Genomic DNA, 24,765 nt, shown 5'->3' on the forward strand with positions numbered 1-24,765 from the left:
CAAGGAGTAGAGAGGCATGTTGGTCAGACACATGCCAGAAAACACTCTCTTCGTAGGATGGCACTTTCCTTTCTTCACATTCTGGATCATGTACCTCTTTCTAACGCCCAAATCATTGTTTTTCCTACAATCAAAAGCCTGTGGAATTCCTAGTGCAGCTTGTCACACCCCATAATGTAAGAATGAATGGTTTTAAATTTTAGAGAGCAACCAGCTTGCACATAAGCATCCCTTCTAGGCAGTTCTGGTAAGATCAGTGTGACAACCAGTTCTTCTGAAGCTGCAGCCCAGGAGTGACACACTCCCCTTGCTACACACAAAGTGTGAATGTTTGACAGGATACCTTTGGTGCAGAGAGTCCCGAGCCAATATAGGCTGTCCTCATGGTCGGTGTGTGAATTGAACGGGGAGGGTGATCTGCAACCTGAACAGAGTCCCCAAAGGGTCAATCAGACATCAAGAACACACTATCAAAGAAAGCCTGGATAAAGGAAGAAGAGTATGTTGTCCCACTCACCCCATCCCCCAGCATTCAAGCCATGAAACTAATGATTAATGCAGGACTCAAAAAAACGTATCTTGTTTCTTAGCAAGAATCATCTTCCAAATGTCAGAACCAACTTCACATTATCTGAAACATTTGATTGGATATTTTCTAATATAAAATAATTTTTTTAACAGGGAAAGGGAATAAACTCTTATATAAATATATTATTACAGTTGCAGAGTCTGGCTAACATTTTGTAATGACAAGACTTCCAGCAGGGCTTCAAAGTGTGTTTTTACAAACTACATTGCAACATAATCTTTGTGCCAACATTTCTTAAATATTCATGACTGAGGATATGTTATGAAGAGAGACCGTAACTAATAATTGATTCATAGTTCCATCCCTATTAAACCAACCGTATGTGAAGGGAAACACAAAGTTCCCCAAAACACAGTTCACTACTAGTGCAGAAGGCTATTACAAAGTTCTAAACAGCCTTGCTGCAGAAGAATGAGCTTCACCCTAAACAAAAGATTTGCAGCAGTCATTTTTATACAAGTGAAACTGTTACTTCTAAAAAGACAAAAAAAAAGACAAGTATCTTTCAAGACTGTAGTACCTCAATTGGTTCAATCTCACTGGCTGTAGAAGGAGACCTTGATCTTGAATGGAGGTGAGACTTGCTATCTTCATCCCGTGATGGAGTATTAGACAATGTAAAATTCTCAACTGAATCAATCTACAAGAACAATTCAAGAGAGGAAAAAAAAACAAAACAACAACCAAAGAAATAAATCAAAGACATAATTTAAAAAGAATTCTCAACTCTTACCAAAATAAGATATAGGAGCAGATATAAGACAGAACTGAGAGGATAAAAATTCAGTCTTAAACAACTTTCTATCTAAAAGCAGCAAAATGGAATGAAAATTGTTGCATGTAAACACACCAAGGCTTCTGCTGAGAGGTGAGCACATGCATAAGAGCTGCTAGTTCAGGGCCCTGATAACCACTCAAAGACACTTGTAATTCAGCTTTTTTTCAAGGGTGAATATTTTCTAAAAGCTACTGGGTTTTGTTCACTGGTAGCAGGGATTTGTCAGAAGTGAATTTCCACACAGCCCATGTAAATTCCTGCAAACATATTCAGGAGAAAACAAGGAGAAAAGGCAGAGCAGTGTATATCCTGATAACTATATCCACAAGGAATTGAGGGTGTTTTGCACCCCATTTGAACTACAGAAACATCCTTACCAGGAACACAGTTTCTTCTGGGGAATATTTTCCTAGTCCTTGATATATAGAACGAAACTGAGCCCAACACAGATCTACACTGAACAAGGCACATAGGTACAAACAGGTATCTTGGGTAACAAGTCATCTTTTATTAGTAAAGCTGAAAAAATCAGAGAAGGCAGAATTCGAGTCCTCCTTGAAAACAAGAAATCTCCAGAAAGTTTTCTATGTAAAATTATATTAGGGAAAAAAAAAAAAAAAAAAAAAGGAAAATGCTTTTTCCCACTAATAATAAAAAGTAAAAGCTTCAGGCCTGCAGAAGGCTCTATGGCATGCCTTTATTTTCTGGAGCAATGCTATCATCAGTTCTCCACTGCCAAGGAATTGCCTAGCTTGCAGACAAATTAAAATATGCAGCCATGTTTACAGAAAGCATTTGAACATTCCAGTGTTTCTCATCTCATTTGCCATTGACAATACTAAGAATTCCACAAACCTTACTGCTTTTTGGGAATCAATTATATTACCAAGCCAATTTTACACATGCACATACAGTCCTGTTCTTCAGGAGCTCAGTCATGGTAGCGAGCAGGTGCCGTTGCTAGGTTTGTTTTTTTTTTTTTTTTTTTTTTTAAATAGTGAATTAATTTTGATTCTAGTTTCACCATACCCTTCCAAAAAATTAGTTGGTGAAGAATGCTCATCAGTTTAATCAACTTAGGCATATTACCATGCTTGCAGGCATTTCTGAAATGAAAATGGGAAATTCTAACATTGGCATACACCTGTTTACTACACATAGATCATGTGTTTCAAGCATTGAGGCAAAAAGTAGCAGTAAAGCAAACATTTTGTGCTCAGATTTATCAGAATCAAGTAATAATTGAAAGTTTTACCTGGTATTAGAAACACTGATGCCTTAAGTAGTAAATCCTCAAATGCAACATGTTTCATTATTTTAAACTTCTTTTTAATCCAGTCTAAACATGTGACAACTTGAAGTCCACACAAAGACTGTTTAACCTTCAACAATTCTAGCTCCTCCTTAAAAATGTTACTAAAAAAATAAACCCAATGAATAACCACAGGCAGTTTTTTTTCTAGCAAGGAACAGACACTCCTTTTCTCCTCCAAGTTAAACTCAGAGATCTAATCTATCATTTCATAAATGTTTCCAGACACTCCAAGGGCTTTCCCTTTCAAAGCAGCATCTGCATACCAAAGAATTTTCATGGTGCCTATGAAAAAAGGTAGTGCAAGCCTGATATCAGTGATGGAACCTTTCTGGAATGTGCTACAAAGCCTTTGTGGTTGAAGACAACTGCTGAAACAGTAGCAAAAGCATTTTCACTTTACTTACAAACATAAAAAGCCCACAAAACACACAGAACCTGATCCACCATTGCAGAAGGGAATTTAATCACCACCTTCAGTGGAGAAACAAGAGCCTTAGGTTGTATTGCTGCAGTGATCTTGGGTTCCTGGCTTTAAGGGGAAGAACTAATTACAAAAGCAACCTGACTCAACTATGGTCAACAGTTTATGAAGGCCATGTTAGCACCTTTCCAACTGGTTTTAAACTAATTCACTGGCTTACCCAAAGCAGATTTCACTATTTCCTACCAAACTATAACACAGACTGTGCAGGTCTGAGCCAAAGCTGGTCAGTGTATAAACACATCTGGAGCAGAAAGAACTTCTGAACGGGAGGCACCACCAACAAAAACAACCAGTTCCTGTGAGACTGCCTGAGAGACTCAGCAGTGTGCTTTGAACTGCATAGGTAAGGACATCATGCTGTTGGGCATTACTGCTTATTTATTGAACATTCAACAGAAATGCTTTGTATGCTTACTTATCCCTTCCATCATATTGGTATAAAAGAAACAAAAGTGGCACTATGAGATTAAAATGGACATAGCATAACTGGGAGGGATTCATCCCCACCGAGTCTGCTTTGATAACACGTGTAAAAAGTGTTTAAAAACCCACCTTGATTTTTGAAACACCATAGACTTTTCCAGCTTAACCAGCTACAACACAACCATCTCTGTTTTCTTTGTATGTTTTTTTCCTATCCTCCTTGATGCTCCATTTACTCAATTCCCCACTTCATGTTTATTCTTTTACTGTGATATTTTCTATCATTTGCAGTGATGTGCCTCCCAAATGTCAAACTTTGACCTTCTATGGGCAATTCCCATGACTTAACACATGCCCTCTGCTAAGAGCAATGAAACAAACAGGCCTTCATTTGATGTTTGCTCATCTTCCCACCCTGCATCTGCCTGATCAGCTTCCACATTAAAATGAGAAAGTACCCAAAGCATCTTCTCCAGTTTAAGAGATATTCTGGTCATAGGGTTCATTGAAATGAGAAAGCACCCAATAAATCTTCTCCAGTGACTGATATTCTGCTCATAGGATTTCCAAATGAAATAGTCCAAAAGCTTTGAGCCCACAGCTGTAAAACAACAAAAAGCACAGCAGCAGCAGCAGCAAACAGCAGCAGTAGCAGCAGCACGAGACATGCAGTGAGGTAAATACACAATCCATACATTAAACATGGACACAACAGGCAAAAAATAAAGGGCCACATAGAGTAAGACAGCCTCTTACACGTCTGCCTTTGTTAGCTGGAATACAGGAAGGAGAGCGCTTTAACAAAGAAAGGAGGAGAATATGTTACAAAACCAAACAGTGGCACATACATCACCTCAGAATTCCTCACTGTATCTCCACAGGGAGTGTTTAGACACACACAAGCATGTTCATTGCTACAAGTGTTTTAAAAACAAGCTATTCTGGGCCAACAATAAGAAAGAAACATTAAAAAAAAAAAAAAAAAAAAGGAACAGCTATTCCAAGTCCATAGTCTTACACTGGACAATAGCAGCAGAATGGCAGACTACACTGCACCATTAATTTGCAGTTGGCATCTCCGTGCTTTGAATAAGATGAATTAAGTCATCTATTGGAGGCACAATATGTCCAGTTTAAAATATCATTATGAACCAGATTTACTCAACTTAATTATAAATGTGCAGATAAAGTCGAGGCTCTCACCATGCACTACTATGGCTTATTCTGTTCAATAATAAGAATTCAGAACAACATTTATTCTGTGGCTACTTATAGAGTTCAGGTTTGTTTAGTCTAGCCAAAGCCCATGGGGACTGCATGTGAAGACAGACTGCAGGAGAACTTAAGAAATCTATTTCTAATTTCTAATGTGGTAGCACCAGGGCAAAAAATAGCATTTTTGAGTGTGTGGGAAAAAAGAATTTGTCAAGGGAAAATGGGATTCCATTTCATTGTTATGAAATAATCACAAATGCATCCTTAAATAAAGTGAGTTGATTGCTTCTCACAATTAGTGAGATACACAAATATCCACCTGGCAAAGAAACAAAACCCAACACTTCCACTGTCAGACACTTCCAGTGAACACAGGAGACTTAACACCTAGACAGTGTTACTGAGACAGCCTGCAACACACAGGAGAAACAGCAGCAAGGGTTTAGTCTCTTTGAGTCACTGGGGGTGAACTCCCTCCCCACCAAGACTGGAATTCAGGGACTGCAAACACTCCAACTCCCCTGTGTGCAGAGGACATACAAGGATTGTTTCTGAATGTGTGGGCTGGCACAGCTATGAGGATTTAGGCACCAGTTCTGCCAACCTGACCCAGCATCTTTTCAAGGCAGGAACCAACAGTGAGTGCTACTCATCTAAGTAGTGAGCTACCACTTTTTCCTCAGCATCTGCAGGCTACAGAGGCAGCAGAGCATCTATTTTTATTTCTCTCCAGCAGAAATTGCAAAACTACTGTTTTCCTCATCAGAAAAATTAGAATTAACTCAAGTCATTCAGAGAGTGCTATAAATAGTTCTGTTACTGGGATGGCAGACACACAAGACATACCCACCCTAGGAAACCTGCTGTGTGCACATCCGTATGCTAAATAGACTTCAGAGATCCTGCAAGGAATGCCTTGCAACTGCATCTACACATTATTTTAAATGCTCTATGTCCTTCCTTAATGAAGCACAGGGTCTGAAGAAACAATCCAGGCCAACAGAAATATTTTCTTGGGGTTCTTGATTGCAAGAGAGGCTTTCTTGAACCACATGCAATATTGCAGCACTGCATGAGCCAGACCTGAGAACTTCTAATTCTTCCTTGCTCTTTAATACAAAGAACTCAATGAACTCACATTTCTCAGGTTTGACTGAGAAGTTAATTCTTCTAGCCATGCTGCAAGAAATGCTGCCCTTCAAGGTAAACTCTGCCAAAAACAGTCATAGGGAAGGGAATGGAGGTCACATCCAGGGGGCAGGGAGTTTTAATACCCTTGTTTTAATATAAGTCCATCTAGTATATTGATAGTAAACCAACTCGATGAGCTAAATCATAAATAACCATTCATTTAGATAATTCAGACTATAAATTATGCTATGAATGAATAAAGTGATTGTCCAATAAATCAAAGATGCAGAACTGACTTTCACAGCACAACTGAAGGATATTACTTTTCATCTACTAACACAGATAACAGCCTTATCTCTCTTTTTAACAAAGACAGAATGTCTTGTATTTCTCTGCAAGGTGCTCTTCCCATCTTTGAGCAGCCAACTCTTCTTTTTCTGCAGTTTTGCCAGATGAGAGAGAATTCTGCCTTGGTGTTAGAGGCATAAGCCCCTGGCCAGTCCAGCCCAGAGACATACTTTTGCCCAGTGCAACTAAGGAAAAAAATCACTCCTGTTAGACCCAAACTGAAAATGGAACAGGGAAAGTTTGAATCCATGAGCAGGAAGCTGCCTACATGCAACAATATAAATATTAATACCTGAAACTTAACCCAAGACTAAAAGGGTATCTGCAAAGATCTGATCTGGCTGGACCAATCAAGAAGAATTTCTATTAAAGGATGTATGCCAGCATACAGTTGAAAATTATTCACTTGCACGAATTAAAAAAAATATTTGTCAAAATGCTCGTGGACAAAAAAATGCTGCATTCTTTAAAAAGCCCAAAAACCAAAAAACAAGCAACAATAAATACAGAATAAAGTCCCTCAAAATTAACTAACTAGACAGCAACCAGGAAATACCTATGTCCTAAGCTTCCCCTTGCAAAACAGAACATTATCAGCAACTGCCACATATGTCCTTTATTTCTCTTTTTATAGGTTTTAGGGCAGTGTTTTAGTTATTTTTAAAGATAAATTTCTGCTCAACAACCTGCTGATACAAATGAAATGTTCCTAATACTAAGGTAACATAGAACGTATTTTCTTTAATGTAGATAAAGAATATAAATATTATTCATTTTTTTGTGGATTTACATGACAGGAAACTGTACTTTATTTTTTGGGTTTTTTGTTTTTCATTTGTGTGTGTGTATAAGAAAATTCCAACAGCATCAACAAGCCAGAAGCTTTCTGTATGCTATACAAAAAAAGCAGGTAAATGCCTTCTACTATGACACCTCAGATGAACCTTCACATTTTGTCTGGGGTATAAACCTGATTTACAGAGAAAAAGCATCCAGAAGAAAAGTATTTTTTCAGAGTATATAAAAGGAAATGAAAGCAGCAGAAAAGGGGCATATACCTCATCCTCTTTGCTACACCATTCACAGCAGACATTTCTCAAACAATAATAATTTTATCTCATTTCAATGCCAATGAGATTACACTGTGTTAAACACCTATGTATAAATATGCATGAATGTACGTATGTATAATATGTATAAACATATCTACAAGCACAGACACACACACACAATTATTCCTACAGAGCTGTAATGGATGGGGCTCTATACTCCTGGATTTCCAAAATTTTATTAATAATTACTTTCATGGGCATACTACTTCAGTTTGGAAGAAATATAATGCAGTCAATTTTCAGCTTTTAACTCAATTCCCTTAGTATGCAATTAACCAGTAGGAATATTTAAACAAAGTCCTGACAGAAAACCTGCATCTCAAATGTCAATAAAAAGTTCACTTCAGTCATAATGAAAATGACATCTCACAATGCAGGCTAAAAAAGAGAAAATATTTCATTTGAGCAAACCGAAATTAACTGTATGCAAGGGAAACATTTTAAGAGAAGTGATTAGAAAACTTATGGAAACAACTCATGATAAAGGAACAAGATGAAGCAAAAGAATTAAATACATAAATGTGCTGATGATTTTGGAACTGTTTTTCACAGACCATATCAATAAGCAAGGCCTAAAAGCAGCTTTTCCCCATCAGAAAAGCTGTTTGCAATTTAGAATTGTTCACCTGCATCTAAAGAAAAGCATTTATTTCAAAACAAAACACCTATCTATATAAATAGGTGTAAGAGTCTATTACAGAAATACTTTGTTCTCCACTGCACTTGCAGATTTTTTAGGTTGACTGCATTAATGTTTGAATATTCCAAATCAATCAACTGATCTGTTATTGAGGGATTTACTGCGTTGAAAGTCAGACTTACGTCATCCATAAAATCAATCAATGAGGATGAAGAGGAGGAAAAGGAATCCTATTTTAATGAAAACAGCAGTAAAAAAAAGAGAGAGAGAGAAAGAAAAGGATGAAGAAAACTATTCAATATAAATAAAAGTGCAAAAATAAAGAACTGTAAATAACCAGTGGCAGTAACAGTTTTCATTAATTTCAGTAAGTTTTCATTAATTGCCTTTCATAGACAATTAATTAATGCACTATCTGTACAGAAACCAGTGTTTTTCCAGCATTTAGTCAATAAAGTATTACTGCTATACTCTCAACAGGATTCTTATACTGAAAGTAATTTATGAGATAAATTATTACAAAAGAAATTTAAAAACTGTGTTAATTATGAGGACTTCAAGAGAGAACAATGAATTAGTGAATACATAATGAAAAGAAAGAGAATTCTGGGACATCAGTAACAGCAGAGATTATGCTCTTTCATAGCTCAATGTGATGATCCTGTGTTTGCATCAGGAAAAAATGGACAAAACTTTGGATTAAGGGCTAACTGTAAAGGTGGTGCCTTCTATCCTCTGAATTCAGTTTTACCAATATTTCACCTCAGCTGTTCTAAAGATGATACTTTGCTAACCGTTGATTAGAAAAGAAGATAATAAACGTATAGTATTGTTTCCATTTTTTTCCTGCCAGGCTTTCTACCTAATCTGGTCTTTTGTCTAGAAGTGACAAAGGTATTAAATAGATTCATTTCTTTAAATAAAAGGATCTGTGAAGAGGAGATAAATATAGCAATTATATGGATTTTATAAAGATCTGTGTAAAATGAACAGATTATGAAAACAACCTAATAAACTGTACCAATGACTCCACGGGATACAATCAAGGATGATTTAGTATTTTCTTGTTCTTACCAAACCACTACCTGCATTACTTAGCATTTTTCTGAATACAAAGAAAAGCCATTTGAACAACTATGCTTTTCATGCTCACTGCAAAATCAGGCAAATTTCTGCATTCAAGATCTGAGAGGGAATTCACTGTGATTACAAGCATTCAAGAGAAGACAGCCAGCACTGTAAATGATAAACAATTCTCAGGTATTACTCTATGCAAATATTATTGGTGCAATACAATTAAAATACAGGAGCAAACTCTCAGCAAATATGCACAGAACCTGCACACAACAGCAGTTCCACCCACTAACAGAGTTAGAATAGCTGTGCACTTACTTCAAATTGATCCAGAGCAGAGGTAGGCGCATTCAAAAATGCCAAGAAAGAATTCTGTGAGTCTTGGTGCTTTACACCTAGAAAACAGCAGCAGGTTTTTAAGCTACAGAAAAACTACCTTCTTATGGAGGACCTTTGCCTTGCTGAATCAGAGTTTTGAGTGTCCACCTGAAACACCTACATGTTTTGAAATAAGCTGCACACTTGGTTTCTTTTCCATAGTAAATGACTTTTTAAAGGACAAGCATGTGTTTAAGTCAATCTTTCCAAGCTAGGATGTGTGTGGTGTGAGCTCCATGTGGCAACACGCTCTGTGTCCATGTCTGTTACACAGAGGGCACTGGTTTCTAAGGTGCTTGTGTCCATAATGCAGCAGGTGCCACACCTGCTCTGGTGACATCTGGGATGTCCCACCGTGGCAGGACAGCTGGAGCCAACAAAAACATGGCACTTCCAAACAAGCTGAGCTCCTTGAGCCATGCTCTGTGCCTGCCTGCCAGCTCTCCCTGCTGAGTGCCCAGCAGTAAACAATGCTAGGTGGAGCTCCAGATGTTTCTGTCACACCACTCCATGTCAGTGATGCTCAGAGGGAATGCTGCATCCCCTGGAGCTACAGAGGCCGGCAGACCTTGGCTCTTACTTTAACTTGCTCCAACTGGTATTTTTTTTATTTCTTCTTTTTGTCTAATTCAAGTTGCTGCGTGGGTGTTTATATTCCACAGATGTGTATAAACACTATTCTTCTCAATGCTATAAACACATTATATGTACATACATACATATACTTATTATAACCAGAGCCTGCAGGACTGTGTGCATCTCAAAACAGTGATGCTATCAGAAGTTATCTATTTCTTTTTAAAAATGTCAGTGTCTTGCTCTAATTATCCATATCACCCTATATTTTCTAAATGTAACCCAGAGTGAATGAAGTTACAAAGAACCCTTTCCTCTTTAAACTACAAATACACCAAAATCACAGTAAAACACTAAAACTATTTTTCAAATTACCCACAACTTTATGGAATACTCTCACCAATCTTCTCCTCACCTGCCTATATTTCTGGAATATATTTATAAACAGGAAAGGATTAGGTGCTAATCCAAACAATCCCTTCTTAGAAATCAATTTCTACATGCAAGTTACTCTACCACTTGACTGCATTTATATCTTCTATACAGTTCATAATTCAAACAGCAATATATCTTTTCTTTTATGAGAAAACCATATTAAAGATGGTACAGACTTAGGTTAAGGTGTATTTCTACCAGACCATTTGGGTAATTGCAGTAGAATATTACTAAAATAATTATATTAAGAAACATGACTAATGTTTCCTTGAACAGTACTTTTTTTTGCTTGCTTGTTTTCAGCAAAGAGTAAATGTTTATTTCACCAAAACAATAAGGTTTTAAACACTGGAAAAAATATAAGGTAAAATATTAATTATAAATGAATAATATTATTTAACACAAAGGAAGATTTCAGAAGGCAAGTAATCATACATAACATTTAAGGAAGTTCAAGAACATATAAATGAAAGCTAAACACGACAAAGTATTTTTGTCTCCAGGGAGATGCTATCAAGAGTTTCCCTCCAAGTACTTGGAGGAAGCATAATCCTGGTATCAGTGCTAAGCATCAAGATGAGGGAGTATCAATTCCCTAAGTCTTATCTGCTAATTGGCACTATTTTTTAATGTTCTGTATAGGTTTAAATTATTTTACCAGTCAATCAGCACTGAGAAGCCTATATAGAGGAGATGAATGTAAACTATAATATTTTATTGACTGACTGGCCATTAAGTTGGAAAAGCTGAATAGTATTTGACATCCCAATGCAGCAATTGTTGCCAGGGTGTTTAAATTCTAGAGTTCATATAGTTCCCTACAGAAAATTAGATAATTTCATTTGGCCTGAAAAATAGTTCTTCTCATGTGACTCATAAGACACAAATATTGGAGCTACTACAGAAACTGCAAAGAATCACCCAAATCATTAATCAACTCATAATGAATTTTTTTTCATTGCAGAATTACCAAAAAAGTCTCTTCTCTCAGCAACCATACAGAATAGTGTTGGACAGATGCAAGAGTAAGCCCAGAACATACTCTTAATACCACATCAAAGCACTTGTGACCACACTGCTACTATGTGGCTGCAAATCCAATCAATGAAGTTCTCTCAGAAACAAACAAATGCTATGAATTCCTCTGCAGTTGTTCACTCTCTGTGTAGAGAGGCCCAAAACACTCAGAGATAAACAGCACTATGATCAGTATCGATGTCTAAATACCTTCACCCATCATAAAGCAGAAAACGTTAGAAGTATATCTACATTCTAACAGTTTTCTGGCAGTAAATCACCATATACAGGCCAAATATAAACAATGCAGTCTCAACTAAAATAATACCTTACTGGTTCAAAGGTACCAACAAAACTGAGGCGATTTAGAAGTGCAAGTGCAACTACTGTGGGTACATCTTGACATGCAAGTGTTGTGCTCACATGTTGGTATCATATTTGAGTTTCAAGGTGACACTTGATTGATAAGATGCACCCACCAATGTGACATACTATTTACTTGGATATCAGTTGCCATACCCTTTTCTGATCTAAGCTCTTCTGTCTCCTTTTTCAGCCTTTCGATGTCTGCCAAAAGCTCCATATTCTTCTTCTCAGATTCTTGCAATTTACTTCAAAAGAACAAAAAAAATGTATGTAAGTATTGAGAATCCAAGATACAAGTCACTCTTGTTCCTGATGCCTTCAAATGCCAGAAGAGATCTGTGTAGTTAACAGAAAAAAGCCATTTATCTATTAAATAAGTTTGTGTTTTTCATGTTTCTAATTTCTAAGTAATTGTGTGAACTTGTATCCTGTGAATAAGAAAAAAAGACTATATATTTTTATGTAATAAAAAAGTTTAACGTTTTTCATTGAAATTTATTTTTAATTAAGTACCTGTGATACTAACAGATTCAGTTGAACTATTTTTTTCTCAGTTCCTTTACAGTTAGTTGTTTCAGTGCTTTCTGACTCACAGCCGAGAGGTAACACTACTCTGCAATTTGAGCACATTTCTCATTCTTGCCTGTCAAAGCAAACACTGGTTCTCCTGTTCTTATAGGATTTCCAATGCCGCCTGCCATCACATTACCTGGCCTGAAAAACATTTAAGGTAGGTGAACCAGATGTTCCCATTTTACAGGTAACATACTTGAATCTCAGCTCTGTCCTACTGCTCTCCTAAAGCTGCATAACACACCAGTGCTCTGAGCTGAAGCTGGACACCTAAAAATGGAATGACTTCCTACCAACCCCTGTTTCAGGCATTCATGCAACTCAGAATAAATTCTGTTGTGGGGGTGGTGAGGTAGAAGTGAGAGAGGTCTGAGGAAGGAATAGAAGAACTCATAATAGTACACTGACCATTATTACTTCTTACTGTGCAAATCAGTATGCAATAATTGATTTTAGTAAGCTAACCCAGTGCAGCTGTCAGCAGAATGGAAAAGAATATATTCTAAGATACAAAGCCAAACTATGGATTTGCGTTTGTTATCACAACTAGGAGAGATCATATTATTAAAGAGAATGTGTTCCCTCTGAAAGTCTTCAAGATTTCAACTTTCCCCAGTAAGTGTTCAGCTGTTCAAACCATGAAGAGACATGTTGGGTTTTCTTTCATCTGGGTGTATGAAACTGGCATGTCAGTCATGATCAAATTAACACACACAAGGCAGATAAAATAATGATTTGATGACATTTCCTGGGAGGTATCAAAGTAAATTTGCATCAGAACAATTCAGTCTTACCACTCTGTAGAGATACAGGAAGCTTTGACTTTGTTCAGCTCATCCTGAATAGCCTGTTTGGCTCGGATTTCAGCATCAAGAGCAGACTGGAGCTCCAGCCTTGCAGACATATCCAGCTTTGCAAAGCGCCGCATCTTCCAGGGCATGTCCTAGGAAAGAACAAAAAAGGGAGTAGAAGGAGTAAAAGGAAAGGAGGCTGAACATGAGGAATGCAACTAACTTCAACAACTCAATTTCTTAGTCTACTATGTGCTTAACATAAGAGTTTGTTAATTCCAAAAGAAACTAAAATTAACAGTAGTGTTAGTAGTAGTATTTCTGAAGTCAGGTAACAAATTTTATGTTTTATGCTGATCTCAAAAGCAAAGAGATTTTGTGAAATCTGGTTTTGATGTGCCTCAATTCAGATGACAGCTATGAAGGACATCCACACTTCAGAAGTGAAAGATTTGAAGGTTTTCATAAATAAAAGCATGATTTCCTTCAATAAATTCATATATGATTATAACGTTGCTACTTCAACTATAATACAGATAAAATAACATTATAAAGATACTGGTGTTCAATTACTTGATAAACAGTAAGTTTGGTATTCAGTTATTCAGAAGCTCCAAGAAAGTTTAATTTTCAGTTAACATAGACTCCACAGACAGATCATCGCTACAGCTGAAACTGCCAAATTAGTGGTTTTTTCAAACAAAAAACCTTCTGACATATGGAAGTAAAGTCTTACTGTAGCTCTTGCACCCAAACTGGAGTTCCTTAGGGCTTCCAGCTCTTCTGTCATTTTAGAGGCCAAGGCCTGAAGATAACCTCGAGCATCTTTTTCATCGCTTACCCTAAATGATTACATAAGAAAAAATAAGGTGTTTTAACCAAAGAATCATAAGAAAAAAACAGAAGTCCCTTCATCAAGTCAACAATCAGAAGCAGATAAATATAGAATACAAAAAGAGTCATAAAATATAAGGATAAAAGCAACAACAACAAAAGCACTAACAGAAAACCACACAGAACTAATTCTTTGCTGCTCTGTGGAGTTCCTTTAAACAATATACATCACTAAGACATGAATGAAAATTGAAGAATTACCTATCAGCTACCTGAATTTGAGACTATGAGAAAAAAAAATCTTTCAGCCTATTTTAGGGAATAAATTAAGACAAAATTCACAACCAATAATTAATATTTCAATTATCCAGATAATATGGAAGTTGTGGTTAACTTAGCTGTACCAACTGAATATGAGAACTCGTAGTTAAACAGTGATGTTACTTCAAGAAGTGCTAATTAAACAGGGAGAGTCTACTTCTAATGTTATTAAACAACATAAGCCAGCAGAGTTGTCTCATCCACTGAGCTCCTTTTCTATCCAGACATGTTTTCTGAGGGTAAAGACAACAAGGAGACATGCCTGTTTCTCAGATTCTTTGATCATCAGTTACAAAGAAAGAACAACAACTTTCTGTGATTAATCACAACAGAAGGTTCTTTCTTCACTTTGCCTCAGGTGTTAACATAGAAAAGAAAGTTGCTAAAAAATTAACTCACTGAAACTAAATAACTTATGAAAAACCTAAAACAAACAAACAGGAAAAAACCCGAACACCATCCCTCCCACCTCATTTTCTTACATGCCTGGCTCTAAACATATTCATTCTGCTCACAGAAGAGCAATCCCAGTTTGCAATATGAAGCCTTATGCAAGTCCCTGAGCTGCCTCAGAGACCAGCAGGTACTATCACAGCTTGATCACAGTTAAGTCTTACCAACACCAAACACTGAAGTGTTTAGGATCTGCTCAAAGTACTGAACCTCAAATAGCTTTAAATAAAATATAGGAAAATTTAATAATTTAATAAGAAATAACTTATCCTTGCTTCCTGATCTTTAAAAGTAACTCTAATCCTAAATTTGTTGGACTGGAGATGAGAGTTGGAGATGGTTGATTTTGTCTTGAAGCAACCTTCCAAGAAGGAAGTGTTTCCCCCCTTGTGCCTACAAGGCAATGTAAGTTTTTCTGGTTGATACTACAGGGTTCATACACACACAGAACATGGAAATGGCACTACTTGCAAGTTTAGCATTAAGTATAAAAGTTTCAACACAGATTTACAGATAGTTGCCAGGAGGCAAGGAAGACAGGCAGCACATACCCTGAACTGCCATGGGCAAGGGAGAACTGAAGAGCTTTCCCACAGTGGCCTTAGGGCAAGATCACACTGTGAAAGTCACAGGCTAAATATCTGCAGACTGTGGTGACTTTGGCTGTGCATTTTAAGATTTGTTTAAGGAAGACATACTACTGTAATACAGTGGAGCCAAAAGCAAAATAATCAACCATTTTCCACAAATCTCACACCCAACATGAAAACACAAGCATTTATTGGGCTTTCTCTTCTTTGTCTCCTGCTTATAATTTAGTTCAAGAAGTGGGGAGGAATCTATGAAAACCCTACATGTCCTGGCCATTAAAGTCAGTGAAAGGTTTTCTATTAATGAGTCACTGTTTTTCCCAAGGCACATCAGAACTCAATGGAAGCAGCAAACCAACTTCTTTTCCCATAACAATCTGGATGACACATTTTGACAACCAGATAATCTGAGCCTACACAAACCACTTAGGCTGTGGCAAAAGATGTCAGAAGTCGCTAAAGATGCTTTTTGGAGGTGGTGAGTTGCATAATTAAACATACTGTAAAAAGAAAAAAGCTTAAGCAGGAATAAAAAGGATGCAAGAATCTCAAGGTGAGAGTAAGTTTTCCTGATGTATGAGAAGGGAACGAGATTTAGGAATCAGTATTTAATTTTCCTTATTTTTAATAGCTCACAAAATCTTTGCAGAAAAAAAAGGGTCCAATTTCTACATCCAATTTTATGATGACACACAGATGCTTCCTGACAGAAGGTGAGGAAACACCTCAGGTATTTGGTTTATGGTGCAGGCTCCAAATGCTGAAAAGACGCACATGCAAAAACCTCAGAGAGATGTTCCACAGACAAGCAGAAATCTAGAAAATGAAAATATAAAGTGAATTTTTACAATATCTGTGCTGAATTCAAGGGAACTCCTCAAGCACTGGAAGACAGAAAATTAAAGCAGTACAATGTTGGACTGAGGTTTTGTTGTCCACTAGATGGCAAAATTCTCTCAATAATGGCATACGTCATTAAACATGTGGACCCAAGAGCTTTGGGAGCTTTTTTGTTACTGTTTTTCTGGGGTTGTTCCATTTGGTTGGCTTTAAAAAACTAAAATTCAAGAAAAAAATAGCAGGAATGGCAAATTAACTCTTACTAATGTTGCTCTCCTTGTCCTCATTTTGACAGAGAGCCCTGACAAGCACAAGAGACCTAAGGAAGAAAAGTTCCTCAGGTTCCACCTAGTCACTTCTTCCTTTACTGAAAATTCAGATAAACTGTTCTGTTTTCAATAAAACTGCCCTTGTGAGCTTAGTTCCCTAATGCAAAGAACTCAGAAGAGCAATATGGTACAAATTCCTGTAAAATTAAATTTAATTTTTTGGTTGGAGCCAACATCATGACAACCTTCATGTAACCACTGGCTGCTATCTGTATGGTGTTTGCCAGGATGCTCAGCAAGTCAGATTCACCAGGTCTCCAGCTGGGATACTTTAAAATACAAAACAGACCCACAGGACTAAAGAATTTTTCTCAACAGAGTGGTCTTAAAGCCCTGGGGTCTTACACCAAGCTCTGTTAAACCTGATTTTAAAAAACCCCTAGGAAATCTGAGTCATGACTCCTCTAGTCTCTCAATCCTTTAAATTTCTGTTGTACCAGCACGCTCGAAGCCTCCAACTTCATTTTAAATTTTTCCCCAGTGTCTCCAATAAACTCTGTTTCTTAAAACTACTTCTTGAAAACTTTTTAACATTTCCCTCTGCTCCCAAGCCCTGAAATTTCACCCTGGCCTCCAGAATTTCTATTTTAGAGATTATTAACTTCTGATTATTCTTACCTCAAACACAACACACCCCAGAATTTTACATGTTTTGTGTCTCTTAACAATTGAATATGCATAGAATTTTTGCTATATTTTATTCACAAATTGTGTGTGCTTTTTTTTTTTTTTTTTCTTTTCTGAGAGCAAACAGATTTTAAAACAACCAAAAAACCCCCAACCATAATTTTGGGGATTTTTTAGGTTTGATCTAGTTTAGAAGTATAGGCAGGGGGTAGTTGGTACTTTTTTTTTTTTTTTTTTTTTTTTTTTTTTTTTTTTTTTTTCCCTTTTGGTGGTTGTTTTTTATTGGGGTTTTCTTTCAATGAAATCAATTCAGGTAAAACTAACAATAGTACAAAAAAATCTGACTGATAAGAAATATAGTGGTAAGCAACCATGACAGATTCTGGGCAGCTGAATCTAAGCCTAATATCCATTCTATAGGTAAAACAGGTAGGATTCAGCTCATCCACATAAACATTCTCAACAACACAGAATTAGCCATCTGATATGAGTTGTGTAAGCTTCCTTTTCACACTGTGGTGAGAAAAACAGAGTTCTAGAGTACTAATCATGGGACTTATTGAGTTGTCTACCTTAGGACTTCTATAACTAGGTTAGATTAATCCCTCCCAAGCCAAGATTCTTACAAAGTATGCTGGGAATCACTACCAAGATTTCCTGCAACCTCCTTTCTGCACAGCACAGAAATAAGGTACTACAGCTATTTAAAATATTCCTTTTTAAAGTGACTGCATTAACCTCCACTGCAATTAATCTCTTTCCCATCTCCCATAGGAAAATTTATAGCTGACTATAAAAGCCTCAATATTTCTTACTCTTGTCAAGGAATGATGAGTGATTTGGCTAATATAAACTCATCAATATAATAGCTCCATTAAGGCTGAATGATCTGTGAGGGTCTGTTGAGTCCCCAATAGAATTTTCAGTGAAAGTTTGATTCAAGTGTTTATATTAAAATATTGCCTTGTTTATGGTATCTTGAGATAACAACAGCAAGTTTAAAAAGTTTTCATAAATTAGCCCCAAAGATGCAATAAAGCAGAGTAAGAAAGCAGGGAAAGGCTAAAGGGAATGTGATAAGCCATTAAAATTACTCACAAGTTACAAAATCTGAGAGAAATAGCAATTTAGAAGGGCCCCAGGAATCATAAAGAAAGTGACAAATCTTAACCATCCAAAATGTGAATTCAAAGTAATTTCTTTAGATGTATCCTTTAGATGGCAAAGCGCTTAAAAGAATTTAGGGACTTATTGGGCTTGTGTTACTCCAAACAGGGCTAAAACAAGTCCTTTGAACTTCTTCAGGCCACTGAGCAAACTGTTCACAAACCCAGTAATTAATTCCATCTACTGCCTCCTATCCTTCCTGGATCACAGCACAAAAAGAACATGGCAGTTTTTAGGAGGTGGAATAATGCACCCAAAATACATATTTTAATGTAATATTGTGTGAGAAATCTGTTAAGTTTTGAAGAGGGAGCCCACAAATTCTCCCCTTCTTTGCTGGCATTCCACTGTCACACTGAAGATGTGGACATGTTCAGAACTGCATGTTCTTCTGAGGAAAACACAGGCTTGTGACATTAAATAGGACTAGTTTTCTCCAATCTTAGATGTGGGTTTTTTTTCTTCTAAAATATTTATCATTATAATAAATGCTTAAATACTTCATACAGCACCCATGTTCCCCAGAGAAGGGCCTAGTTTCACTATGCAGTGCTGAACTCTAAGAACAGCAGACAGACATGACCGGATTATCTGGGTAACACATGGAAAAATCTAAACATAACAAGGAAAAAATGTGACCTAAGATAAGGCCTCACATAGCTGAAAAAAATTTAACATAAGCAGAGAAAACTATGGAGGGAAAACTGAGATGTATTTAATGATGAAAAACTGGAACCAAGCCAGACTTTTTAAATTCCCTTAATATTTGCCCTCAGTACTTTTGTATTTTCCTTTTCACATATTTCTTTAATTTTCAGTTCTGTATGATTTAGAAGACACTACATTATCACAAGGGATCAGTAAAATGCTGCCTGTCATTCAGAAAGTTAAGTCTTGCATGCTCCAGATCTTTTTTCACTATGTACCTTCAGAGATAACAAAAAACCCAAGCCCAAATCCTTTTACCCTTTATGGTGACATCCCTAACATGAAGAAAGCTTTATCATGCCTGAACCATCAGTAATACATCTTAAAATATTAAACACTCTCATAAAAGTAAAGGAGAAGGTACATTCTTAATGGCTGCTGGCACATTTTTACATTGTGTTAAGTGGGACAATCCACAGTTAATTCTGATTTGTCTTCTCCTATAACCGCCAAGTTATCTGAGTGTTTTCATACATAAATCTGGAAAATTGTGTTTGATTACCTTGGTGTAATATGACAGATAAGCACTACCTCAAAGCAATAAGGAATGTGAAATTATAGACTTGTCTCCCTTGTTAGCTTGACTTTTTTCTGAATAAACATTTACAGTTGGCCAAAAATTAAAAGTTGCTTAAATTACCAGTTAAATATTTGGTTTTTGGTGACTCAGGTTGTCCACTACTATCACTGTTATGAGAGACAAAATTTAAAAGGAACACACACAAAGTGGACCCTTTAAATTTTTAAACTTCTGCTACAAATACAATGCCTTGAGACAAATTTGACTTCTTAACTTAGATCAGCATTACATACTTTTATGCAACAAACATTGTTTAAAACACACTGGAAACCCAGAGGATGGCCCTTCTGCCTTGTTATGTATTCACATGACACTATTCAAAAGCCAAACTTCTCTATATCTGGACAACAAAATTGAACTAACATTACAACAATACCAGACCACCAAATGTTTCCCATTTTTGCCTGGACACACAAATTAGATTTTTTCACTAACATGAAATAGAAAAACGGGGAGAGAATAATCAATCAGTAACAGAAAAATACTAGTATATCATGATGAAGTCGTCCTAGAAGTAGATGATCTGTAAAATAAAATGCCTGAATGTAAACTGGTTTTGTAGATGTGAAACACTGCAATGGACCATTAAAGATGAGGGGAGATAAACAGGCATGAAGAGAGAAAATAAAGATAGATGAAAAACTTGGAATACACAATCTTCTTCTCTTAACAGTTTTAACCTTTTTTCTTCTCTTTAATTTACTAGAATTGGACAGATGACTCTAGGAAGATAACATCATTATTTAGCAAAAGTACCATAACAAACATCACTTGACTGGCTTGGTTGTAGTCTCAAATACTCTCCTTGTAAAAAAATCATGTAGAAGTTGCACTGTATTTGCTTCATTCTGCCACATGCCAAGCAGATGAAGGAAATTAATGCTGAGACACAAACACTCAGCCACTACTTTTCCCAGGCTTCTTCCCTCTTGGAGGCGTGAGCTCAGCACATGATTCCTTTCAGCATTCTTCCATAGCCACAAAGCCACACCCAATGGCCACGATTCCTCTGCACTTTGAAAAGCTCTATTTGGTGAGACACTTCCACTCTTAAGGAGGAACACAATTTTCTGGATTTGTGCATTATTAAAATCTCAGCCAAAACCCCAGCAGAATCCCAGACGGGTGTGAGGTTTCACCTCAGCACTTCCAAGTGCCATGTGCAAAGACAAGCTCAGCACAGCCCCAGCACATGCTGAGGGGTTTCTGTCAGGCATGAGAGCAGAGCACTCACCACTGGATGATCTCAGTGATTTGGGCCTCCCAGTGAGCCACGGACTCCTTCTTATCAGCCAGGTCTCTCATCTCTTCCTCCAGCTGCCGATTATTCATACTCAGTTTCTCAAACATGGTGGTGAGCTGAAGGAGAATTTAAACAACTAGTTAAAACTATAAACTGCTGTGACTCTGTGTAGGCTCAAAATGACGTTCCCCTCTTCCACACCTTGTATCTGCTTGGTACTGGCCATCACAATGAACACCATATAACCACAAAAAGCCAGAATCTCTTCTTAGGTATAATTTTAGCTGTACTGAAAAGCCACTTTTAAGGACTTGAACAACGTTTTTACTCCATCAATTTGATGAGTTTTCTGAGAATTAAGTCTCCAAATACCTCTAAAACTCGTAGAAGGTTTCTGCTTTGCACCATACAGGTGTGGAATGTTCTGTATAGAAAAATCTACACTAGAAGAGCAAAGCAAGGGTATAAAAATTGTTATGGCTCAGATAAGACTGCTGAACCTCTTCCTTGTTTAGTAACCATAGAGAGAGAGACTGAACAGATACAGGCATGAGACAGTCTTGAGATTCTCCAGGTGTCTCACATTCTCTTATTTTTTGTTTGACTTGTAGACAAGAAAATTGAAATTAAATGCACATCTCTAAGTACAATATGTTATACCTAGCAATTAACCTCTCTCATTCAAATTGCTGCCATTCATACAGGCACATTCTGCAAGACAAAAGCCACAGATAACTCAAGCTGGTATTGGGAACTAAACCTTCATTATGTTAAGTAATTATTCAGAAAGTCAAATTGGAATGAGAGACCAGATAGACTTTATAGGAAAGCCTTCTTAGGAGAATGAAATCTCAGGTGAAAGCTTCTTTTAGTACTGAAATATATTAGCAATTCAAATGATAAAAGAATAGCCAATTTAAAATCTATTTTGCTTTTTACTCCAAATATGAATAACTCCACACCCTATTTATCATTCAAATGGACTTATAATTTAAATATGTCTATTATTATATGTCATTTGACAAGAAAAAGGTAATGGGGGAAGAGAGAGAGAGCTGAAAAACTATCAAAGTGACTAGGCTCTTTCTTAGTTTTCTTGGACTAAGCTTACCTATAGGCATATATATTGTCTGTCTTATACTGGTATGAAAATATACTGTAATTTGAGCACAGACATGCAAACATGCTTACTTTGAAGAACACTGTACTTTCATCATATTTTTAGAAAATCTAATGCATTACAAAAGGAATAAACAAGTTTAGCAAGATTTGGATAATACACAATGAACTTGAATAACCTGTCAAAATGAACAATAAAGACACAATCCAAATGCACGAATCATAATTATTTCTTGCTCAATGCACTTCAGCTAATATGCCTTATCATTTGTATTTTTTCAGTATCTCAAAGTAACACTTAATCTCAAAGGGTAGGAGGGGCCCTGGTATTTCAAAAGATTGACGTGCAAATGTACTCTAAGTAATCACATCATTAACTATGTATTTTTATATTTGGGTCATACAATGAAATAATCCCTTTTTGCTGGCTTACAGTGCTGTCTAGAATTAATCTTACCAAAAGGTAAGACCATCTAATTTCATTCCCACACATAAATACTCACATATATATATATATATATATATATATATATATACACATACACACACACACATATAGATATATAGATATATATGCGCCTTCTCAAGTTCAGATGCATATAGATACTCTAGTCAAATCTAATATTAATCACCAACTTTTTGGGTAACATCAATTTCTGCTTTCAGTTTAGAGTTAGTAATAACCAATGCAGCTCCATATTGTCCAATTTCTACATATAATATAATATTTGTAAATTCAAGGCTCAATTAATCAGCACTTACCTTATCAAGTTCATTCGTAAGTTTTTTGTTTTCCTCTGTCAGCAGGATCTTTTCTCGTTCATACTTTTGTTTGAACTCTGTTTCAAATTCCTCTCTTTCACTTTGGCTAAGAAATAAAGTGAAGCAGAATTAGAAAGTTTTCTATTCTAACTCACCCCATTATTCATTTAAACACAAAGAGATCAATGCATACACATGTTGAAGGGAAGTACTACATTGATAATAGCACAGCCTATTAAAATTAAGCAGTTCAACATATCACCATCTTAGGACTGAAAGCCAGCCTGTTGAATTTTAGAGTTAGTACAGAATCTTTCAGTACAGAACTAACAGAGCTCCACCAAGCCAATGTTTATCAACCCACTTACACAAATTTTATTCTTCAGATGTATCCTTTAAACAATGAGCAGCTGTAACCTGCAGACCAAAGCATGTGTTGACATTGTAAAAAGCTCAGGACACATTTTCAGCTCACATGAACGTTATTGTAACACACACATTTCTGTAATTCCAAGTTTCACACAGAATGACAGGCAAAAATGACCCCACAATACAGAAGTTAAATTATAGCACTTGGGGCTGGGTCTCTGATGAGAAAATCTTACATGGGCTAGACTTTGGGCAATTTAGAACAGTCCAGAAGTCATATCTGAACTGATAATTCAGGAATCATATACTCACTAAGAGCAAAAAGTAGATGGGATAACTTACACATTCTTAACATCACCAGATTCTACAGCAAGCTTGGACCATTCTTTCTGAAAAAGTCTCACAGTAGCTGTTTCCCCCAAACTTTCCCTTCTCCCATGGATGTCATTCAGTAAAGGAGAACCCCTGGCTGATTCTGCTTAATATTAACTTTGATCTTGCACAATGAATGTGAGAACCTCAAAACAAACAAAGCTGCAGGCCCTCTGTTTGCCAGAAAACCCACCTTACATCTACTGTTGTCAGATTCATGAGCCTTGCATCTTGTATCACCTTTTTTACTAAATATTCAGGTCATTAGCACAAAGTCAATCAGTAGGTTTATAGAACTATACTGTAAATACCACAGATACAGAAAATATCCACTCAGCAAATACCACTGTCCAGTCTGAAAAGACTTGAAAAAGTGCCCAGTATTAAAGGTTAACTGTGTAAAAATAAAATCCAGGGGAAACCTTGTCTTGAGCACTGCCATTTTTTTTTCTAGATAATGATCAGAATTTCACGCAATGCAAACATAAATTACATTCTTGCCTCTTTTTCTGAGATGCAGAACTACTGTAGTTTTGCCTAATTGAGAGAACACCCTCCAACGATGAGAAATGTCAGTGGTTACAGTGAACCCAGTTAAGAGCAATGCTGGTTTGAATTTCCTACTCTTAATTTGAAATTCATTTAGTGCTTCAACCACTCTTTGAAATCTAGTACAACATGTTAGACTTACAGTGAAATTCTGTGTTGCCAGGCGTCCTTTGAAACATAACACTTCATCCTAGTAAAGTTACATACTATCTCACTGTTTAAATGCCAAGTTTGAAATTCACCACCACTCCTTTTCTGTATCAATAGATTCCACACATATGATGAACAGTGTAGGGAAATGGCAGGAAGAGATTAAAGCATTGGCTGTCATAGGAATTAACACCAGGTCCTGCTTCTGTTTTCAGTGTGTAGATTCAAAGCTAATTTTGCAGTCAGAAGATAAAAATAACTTTTGATAAATTTCTTTTATGCAGCTTTCATGGCTCTGTTTTGGATTTTTTTTTCTGTATTTGTCTTAAATTTATTCCTGTAAGGCTTTAGGGCTGAAAGCAGCCACAAATGGAGGTGGATTAAGGATGCTATGGATTAGTGAAAGAGCCCAGCATATTTGTAATTTTCTACGTTTTATGTTTTTAATTCAGCTGGTGATTGTCATTACCTCAGTAAGTCAGATTGCTACAGTATAATACAGAAATT

General features: G+C 36.5%; 1 protein-coding gene across 5 annotated transcripts in view; it reads right to left on the reverse strand.

Moving 5' to 3' along the window:
* Window positions 1-24,765, reverse strand: part of CDC42BPA (CDC42 binding protein kinase alpha) — a 182,944-nt gene that overhangs the window by 33,577 nt on the left and 124,602 nt on the right. For all 5 annotated transcript variants that reach the window (XM_056488450.1, XM_056488448.1, XM_056488452.1 and 2 more), the window contains 8 exons: window positions 22,819-22,924; window positions 20,929-21,053; window positions 13,982-14,087; window positions 13,249-13,397; window positions 12,035-12,126; window positions 9,428-9,504; window positions 1,110-1,229; window positions 344-424 (listed from right to left, as the gene is read on the reverse strand). In XM_056488450.1, the coding sequence (XP_056344425.1) occupies window positions 344-424; window positions 1,110-1,229; window positions 9,428-9,504; window positions 12,035-12,126; window positions 13,249-13,397; window positions 13,982-14,087; window positions 20,929-21,053; window positions 22,819-22,924 (856 nt within the window). The remainder of the gene's footprint in view (window positions 1-343; window positions 425-1,109; window positions 1,230-9,427; window positions 9,505-12,034; window positions 12,127-13,248; window positions 13,398-13,981; window positions 14,088-20,928; window positions 21,054-22,818; window positions 22,925-24,765) is intronic.

Source organism: Oenanthe melanoleuca, chromosome 3 (assembly GCF_029582105.1).
Source record: "Oenanthe melanoleuca isolate GR-GAL-2019-014 chromosome 3, OMel1.0, whole genome shotgun sequence".
Taxonomy (NCBI): Eukaryota; Metazoa; Chordata; class Aves; order Passeriformes; family Muscicapidae; genus Oenanthe; species Oenanthe melanoleuca.